The sequence below is a fragment of the Limulus polyphemus genome, unplaced genomic scaffold, assembly GCF_000517525.1.
Source record: "Limulus polyphemus unplaced genomic scaffold, Limulus_polyphemus-2.1.2 Scaffold3683, whole genome shotgun sequence".
Classification (NCBI taxonomy): domain Eukaryota; kingdom Metazoa; phylum Arthropoda; class Merostomata; order Xiphosura; family Limulidae; genus Limulus; species Limulus polyphemus.
In genome coordinates this window covers 4,958-13,321 of record NW_013669293.1, presented here as the reverse complement: position 1 = coordinate 13,321, position 8,364 = coordinate 4,958, and the positions used below count along the sequence as shown (strand labels likewise).

The 8,364-nt window shown below is 33.4% G+C and overlaps 1 protein-coding gene across 1 annotated transcript; it reads left to right on the top strand.

The window, feature by feature from the left end:
• Positions 1-4,374: 4,374 nt before the first annotated feature.
• On the top strand, positions 4,375-5,614 carry LOC111088397 (the record flags this gene model as incomplete). The annotated part of the gene is made up of 3 exons (XM_022398412.1): positions 4,375-4,543; positions 4,708-4,961; positions 5,320-5,614. Coding segments are annotated over exons 1-3 (718 nt in total), but the record flags the coding sequence as incomplete, so codon positions are not given.
• Between the last annotated feature and the right edge of the window lie 2,750 nt (positions 5,615-8,364).

Below are 8,364 nucleotides of genomic sequence, written 5' to 3'. Positions count from 1 at the left end.
CATGTTGGAATTGATATTGATGCTCTTGAAGATGTTTGCTGAGTCTAACCCAAGGCGGCACACTCCTGAAATGGGCCTGAAATTACATGTCTATCATGAAATAATACATAAACATCTAAGGAATATGGAAAAACTTCATAAAGAAGGTGTTTGGGTGCCTCACGAACTCTCCTATTATCGCCGTTTTCAATGTAATTCGTGTGAACCATTTTTGGACAGAAATGTCACAGGTGATGAAAAATGGATTCCGGAATGTTTAAATCAAACCCTTCACTTGTCAATTGGAAAGGCATTCCATGAGAATGCACGTCCACATGTGGCACGTTTGATGCAACACAAATTATGAAGTTGGGTTCGGAATTTCTCCTCCACCCACCATATTTTACAGATATGGCACCATCAGAATACCATCTCTTTCATTTGCTGAAACACCATCTTAATGGGAAAACGTATGCAAATATTGAAGGTGTTAAATAGGACATTGACATGTTTTTTTACTTCAAAGCCAATTGATTTCTTTAATCAGAGCATTAACAACCTGAATTGTAAGATGGAAAAGCATCATTGATAAGAATGGAGACTATTTCATTTAATAAATGTTTTGGTTTGATATACAAGTTGTTTGGGTTTTTCATCTAAAAAAAGTGACATTAATTTCTTGACGACCTAATAATTACATGGTTTTGCCTGTTACTAGGGCTGATGCTACTGTTAGGCAAACTAAGCATTTGCCTGGGGCGCATGGAGCTTGGGGGTGCAAAAATCTACTGGCTACAAACACACAATTGCCAATTGTCACAACCATTTTGAAAATGTTTCCATAGAGCACCCAAGTTCATTTCATGTTGCTTATCAGCATTGCCAAAGTACAATGATTTTCATCTTTAACTAAAGCAATCGAGAAGATAAGAAAAAAAAATATTTATAGAGTTCAAACATTATGTAAAGATTAATTTAAATACAGAATAAAAAGGGTGAAGTACAAAAGAAACAACAGCAAGCAACAAATTGGAAAGAATAGGGAAGTGGAACAGTTGTATGGGTTGCATAACTTTCACAAAAATAACATCTTAAGCCCTATTTTACCCAGCATTGGTTCCCATACTTATAAATTAGCTAAATTTATTGTTCTTATGCTAAATTCGCTTTTAACGAGTTTACACTTAGATTCCTTTTCCTTTGTGTAAGAAATTGCTAAAAGTACTAATACTGATCAGTATATACTCTAGTTTTGACATTGAATCTTTATTCACAAACATTCTACTTGAGGAAACCATACAAATAATGTTAAATAAACTTTCCCTAACAAAATTGAAATACAAGCAAGATTTAACCACCAACAGTTCAAAGAATTACTTAATCTTGCCCTCAAGGATAATCACTTTGTCTTCAGTGGTCAGCATGGCAATGGGAGTCACCTTTAGGACCGACTCTTGCTAGCATATTCCTTTGCTACTGTGAGCTAATGATCTCTCACTAAACCATGATAGTAGTCCCAGCAATGTAAACCATATTTGCTAAGCTCTATTTACTGCCCACACAACTGACCAGACTTGACTTTTAACTATATCCGGTCGCCTGCTGACATTATTTCCATCTTACTTAACCTTTTGTCTTCATAACGTTATATAAACTGTGAATAGCTTAGTATTAATCATAGCTCATAATCAAAGTTAAGCCACCCAAAGATTAATATATTTCAATTATTCTCAACATTTCGTATTCCCCAGATGATTCTGCATCGCTTGATGTTTATTATATGAATGTTCACTACTTTACCTGGTGTCTATGACAAGAAACTAGATTTCCTGACAAGGAAGGGTTACACTAAACTAAGTACAATAGGGTCACATGAATTATAACAATAACCAATGCTAAATCTAAGTATCATAAGGACATGTCTTGTGCTTACCTTTGTTTAGTTCTTGGCTAAACCAGCATTCACAGCAAACAAAAACTTGGGATAACTAAACCAGCTATTGAGATATATTTATTGAAAAATAATTGACAGATTGTTCACTGAAAGTTTATGCTGTCTTTTCAATCCAACGATATCATGAATAGGTAGGAACACAATAATTTATAATCGTAAGGAAAAGTTTTATTCTTGATGGAACATACTACCTGTTACGACAGAACATTGGTCTGTCTTCTTTAGGCCTAATTCCCATTACTTATGAAAAAACTATTTTCTACCTCCCAGTTTCATTAACAAACCAATTAATAGTGTCGAGGGTAAGTTGACACCCTAATCTACAAAACCATATCAGGGTTTCTCTATTGATTTCCTGAATTCTGAATAATAAATTTATACCTTTTGCTAAATATATTTTTATAGATCTCAGTAGTTTGTTCCAGCATAAAATGCAGACCATGAAATATTTCACGAAACCCTTACACTGTTTTCTTTTCTATTGTTTTTCATAATGCAAAAAGTATGCACTGAAGAAATATGCACCATAAAAGTTGCAAAAGAATTCATTGCAGTAAACAAACAATATCGGAAACATTTTAGAGAATTTTGAACTCCAAATAGGAAATACAAGAACTATTCTAACGATGCATTTGAGTAATAACTTTTTGAGCACTTTTAACAACTAAGCAGCTTATAATAATTATTTGATATCTTTACATTACACGGATACTGAAACATATATTTTTTGAGACATTGGTTTGTAATGAGCCATATTTTCTCCTATCAAACAATCATTTCCTGTTTGAGGAGATAAAAGTATGCATTCAAACTAATTCCTGTAAAGTTTAAGTAGAATTGGTAAGGTTAAGTAAAGTGCCCCTGTCAATATGCTGCCCCTGCAGCTTATTTTTGTATCCAGCACCTCTGGGCAGAGGTCAGCTCATGTTTAATGACTACTTTTACACATCTACAAATTTAATATCCATATGAGATTGTTGTATTGTGATTTTACTGTTTTAATAATTGCAACTTGTGTCAGTGCAGCCACGATTTTATTGCTTTACTAATTGCCAGCTTGCGTCAATGCAGCCAGTGCCATTATGTTGCATAATAGGTAGCATTGTGTGAGTTGCAGAGAGAGGGAGTCATGTATTGGTGTTGATATAGTGTAGAACTAATTGAAAGGTGTGTGTGTGTATAATAAACTAAGACTCTGATATCACAAACTGTTTTATATATTAAAACAAACATAGATTAGCCTTAATCATTAATATAATAATCTAAAACCACTACTCTCACATTTCTAACCAGTTATTTTGCCGGCAGACTCCATTCTGTTGCAAAGATAAAAATGGCAGATAAAAAGCACCCATATGGAGCTCAGTACCATAAATGAAATGCAGAAAGGGAGAAGTAACAAGCAATGCAAGAGGGCTCTTTTCTGAAATATCTTTGCTGACATCTTCAAGATCAAGATAGTTCACAACATGAAATAGATTCTGAGGTGGAAATAGCACATACACCTATAATCACAGATGTAATAGTTGAGCCAGATGAAGAACATCGGAGTACCTCTGACACACAGAATAAATTCTGTCTGAATCCAGATGTGAAACTGGTTATACATGACCATAGTGATGAATGTGGACCTACTAACAAATTATGTAAACTGAACTATGGTGATCCTGCTACCTTGATTGAATGCAATGACACATTCTGGTTGAACATGAACCTGAACAAGTTACATATTTACACTTTTCTAAGGATGGAAATTGAAGAAAATTCTCTATTAATTATTGTGAGAGGAGGCTTGCAAACGGGGATGAAATGCATCATCAATGGCTGCAGTATTCAGTATCAACAGACTCTGTGTTTTGCTTTTGTTGCAAACTTTTCAGCAGGCAAGCATTTGGTTTATCAACACTTGCTGGGAATGGGTCAAGAGACTGGAAAAATATCTTTACAATACTCTCCTCTCATGAAAAAACAACGAGCACTTAGAGAATTTCCAAAATGGTTGAGAAAAAATATAACTATAGATCAAGTAAATCTTCATGGGATTAAACACAAAGAGAAATATTGCAGAAGGTATTGGAATGACTTATTGCTTTATTGAGAATAATACTTGGTATGTAAAACCTTCCATTTAATGGAACAAATGAGAAATTATACAGTGCAGCTAACGGAAACTTATTGAAGTTCACTTAGTATCTGGCATTGTTTGATCCAGTCATGGATGAGCATCTGCATAAAATAATTGATCATAAAACGTGCATTACCTTAGAAAAGACATACAGAATGAACTGATACAGCTATTAGCTAGTGCTACTAAAGAAAAAATAAAAGCTGCTCAGTATGCAAAGTATTTTTCAATAATCCTAGTCTGTACACCAGATGTAAGCCATGTTGAGCAGATGACAATGATAATTTTCTTCGTAAATGTTAATAAGTCTACATAAATGGGAGCTGCTGATATGAATTTAAGAGAACATTTTTTGGGTTTTCTTCCAATGAAGGAAACAACTGATACTTTCATGACTGAAAACATCCTTCATCAACTTGAAGAAATTTCATTATCCTTGGAGAACTTACATGGCCAGGGCTATGATAATGGCAGCAGCATGAAAGGTAAACATAATGGTGTGCAAAAGAGAATCATGGACCTTAAACTCGGGTAATATTTGTTCCCTGCTATTCACATTCTCTGAATTTGGTTGTAAATGATGCTGCCAGGTGTTGCTTGGAGGCTACAAGCTTCTTGTTACTCCAGTGCATCTATGTATTTTTCTCAGGTTCAACACGTTGCTGGGATGTTCTCTTACACCATGTGGCAAGTCTAAAAGAGAAGCCATTATGTGAAACAAGATGTGAGAGTTGCATTGAGGCCTTAAAACCCCTTCGCTACCATATTGGCGATATCTGTGAGGCAATTATGGAAATTGCTGATGGCACTACCCTTACAGGATTGTCTGGCAATTCAGCACGTACCAAAGTAAAAGCTCTTGCAAATGGGTCTTCTGACTTCAAGTTTTTGGTTTCTCTTACAGTATGGTATAATTTACCTTTTTGAGGTAAATCTGACAAGTAAGCAACTTTAAGCAAAGGAACATGATGTACATTCTGCTTTCAAACAACTAGAACAACCAAGAAATTTCATGCAGAATGTAGAAGTGATCAAGAATTTAAAGAGACATTAGTTGATGCTTGTGAACTTGCAGAAGAGTTATAGATATCCACATCTTTGGAACCAGAACCAGTGTACATAAGGAGAAAGAAGAGGCACTTTGCATATGAAGCAGAAGCCTGTTCAGGACCCAAAAGGAAAATTCAAAGTGAATTTTTATTTTGTAGTACTTGATGCTGCAATCCAGTCAATTGAAGAATGATTTCAGCAAATGTTTCAGCTAAGTTCAGTGTTTGGTTTTCTCTACGATATTAAAAATATGTATGGTAAGACACAAATAGAAATGAGAGAACACTGTGTAAAGCTAGAATCAGCTTTGCAGCATGGTGAATCTAAAGATATTGATGCTGCTGACTTGTGCAGTGAAATTCAAGCAATTGCACATCATCTACCAGAATCTCTGCCACCTCAAGCAGTGCTGAAGTTCATTTGTGAACATAGCCTCATTGTCAGTGTTTCCAATATATTTACTGCACTTTGCATTCTTCTCACTCTGTCTGTTACTGGTACATATGGTGAGCAAAGTTTTTCAAAGCTTAAATTGATAAAGAAAGGCATGTTGGATTAACAACTGTGTCCATAGAGCAAGAAATCACTGAAAACTTGATATCAAGATTAGATATGAAGGTGTAAAAATTCCTCAGATTATTGAACTTTGTTTCTTATTCATGTACTGTATATCTCGCATTAGGATGTATGCAGTTATGTTTGCAACTTTTTTGGTTTTTACAAATAAATATTTTGCTGAAAAAAATATTTCTATATAATGTATTTTTGAGAAAGCTATAGAACTGTGGGGCAAAATAGGCGAGGAGGTGAAGGGCATAAAATAAACAACTTGCCTAGGGTGCACAATACCTTAGAGCTGGCTCTGCCTGTTACAACACTATGATTAAAGAACTGAACAAAACAGTTGGGTGAAATCACTCATTTTCTATGTAAAATATCTAGGAAACTCTAATAGCAATAGTAGGATTGGTTGCAATATTGGTGATATTTTTATGGTATGTATTTATGTTTGTATGTTATTAGGAACCATGTAACTAATAAAACAGAGGCTGCTTTAACACGATTTGTGTATATTATTCTGTTTGTGCAAAAATATCACTGTGTGTAACATGTACTGTTTTTTTTGTCACCTCTTGATAAAGTTTTGAATTCTAACAAGTCCCCCAGTTACATCAGAACTTTCAATGAGTATGGAATAAAATATTTAGATGTAGTGTGCCAATTTTATGAGAACATCAATAATACACTCATAGAAAGAGTTGCATTGTGCTGTAAATTTTGGTAGAAGAAGTTTGCAATTTGAGATCATGGCTAACTACTTGCTGTGGACAATGCTGATGTGTACCCAGAGTTTTTAGTGCTTATTTAAATTGCTGCATTTGTGCTAATTACAGGTATTTTTTATGAAAAAGGTTTTCATGTCCCAAACCACTTAAACTACAACCATCAAAATCTACTATTAACAGATGATTCATCAGAAGTTTTAGTAAGCCTTCCAAACCTCACAGACACATTAGCAATTTGATGGCATAAATATTGTTGAAAATGTTTTAAAAAGCCAGTCAGATTATATGGATCCTGTCAGTAATTCCTGGATTAGCACAAGCTTTTAAAAAGTAAAAAATGTACAATATTTTTTTAGTTTTTTCATGTAGTATCTCTGTGGGGAATGTTCGGATGATATTTTTTGAAAAACAATATAGAAAACAATGGTACATTTTTTGGTTAACATAGTCATGGTACTCACACTGATCGATACAGTATAATGTAACAAAATGCTCTTGGACAGAATTATAGGGTAAAAGTTTTATTATTCAGACTAAAGTAACAAGTGTCTGTGAAAATTTAGATTTTTTTATGTCTCTTAGAAAAATAGAAAGTGTCAGTCTGTCATAAAGTGTAATAATGAGAATCAGTTATTGAACCCATTCAGTCCCATGAACTCCTTTGTTTAAACATTTCAGATTTTGTAATGAGGTACAGTACATTACCACTTGGACAATTTGAAACAAGTTTTTTTTTTGTAATGCAGTCACAATAAATTGCAAATCCATTATAAAACAGTTTTGGTAGATATTGCTGGCCTTGTCATTGTTAGCCACAATGGCTGAGGTTAGTTAAATATAGCATTTTGAGAAGACTGAGATGCACAGTAGTGTAATAAGCAGTTACGTAATCAAGATTAAAAGACTTGCACTATAGGTCTTAATATCAGGGTAAGATATGTGTACTTTGTAAAACAGACCATTCTTAAGATACACTCTTGAAGACTTAAACATTACTTTGTGTAAGAATCTTGGACTTTGTATCTCTGGTAAACTTGACTTTTAAAGCAGAAAATTGCGTGTCATAATTATAAAATTATGATGAAAACTAGGTTAAAATGGACATGAAAAACAATATTAAAGAAATATATAATCTATACTTGTTTGGCCATGATGGTTGGATTTGCAATTTGCTAGAAAGTTCCAGTCTTGTGAAAAAAAAAAAAATTGAGAAGGATGTTAAACTTTAACATAAACTTTCTATGTTATAAAATTAATTCGAAACATTTATTCTATAATTCTAGGATTTTAGAAATTTCCTTGCAAACTTTTATTCATTTTCTCTGCTCCAGTTCTGTTACTCCTGTCAGAAAAGTCCTATTTGTCCTTTGTTGCTGCAATTTTCTTTTGTACAGTATCAAACAATCCTTTGGCATTTGTTTCATAAACTCCTTCAAACAGTCTTTTCACATTCATATATTGTGCTTTACTCTGGGATATTGTGAAAATTTAACTTATTCACCTTTGCATTTTTATATGTAATAAATAAAGAACCTTTTATATAAAGTATTAAATGGAATTAATCTTATGGACCTCGTATTTCAATTTGTATGTCAAAATCAAGCTAATATAGTAGTTTGGTAACAAATTCTGCCATCAGAAAGCATTTTGACCTTTGCTTTTTGGAACTTTTCCAAATGTACTTTACTACTAGGAGCCATGTAGATAACATAGGCCTGTGAATTTAAATTTCATAAAAGCTGTTTTTGGTTTTAATAACAGATTTTCCATAATTCAGCTATGCAGATTTAGAAAATAATGTTAATTTTTTTCTATCATATAAGGATTTGTTACAAATCTGGAAGAAAAAAAACTTACTTAGATCAAATTATTATCCACAATGAACATTTTTTATTATTATTGTTACGTCTCCGTTTGTTAATTGATTTTTTCCGTAACTTCGTTCCGACAAAATTTTAACGACACAAGTC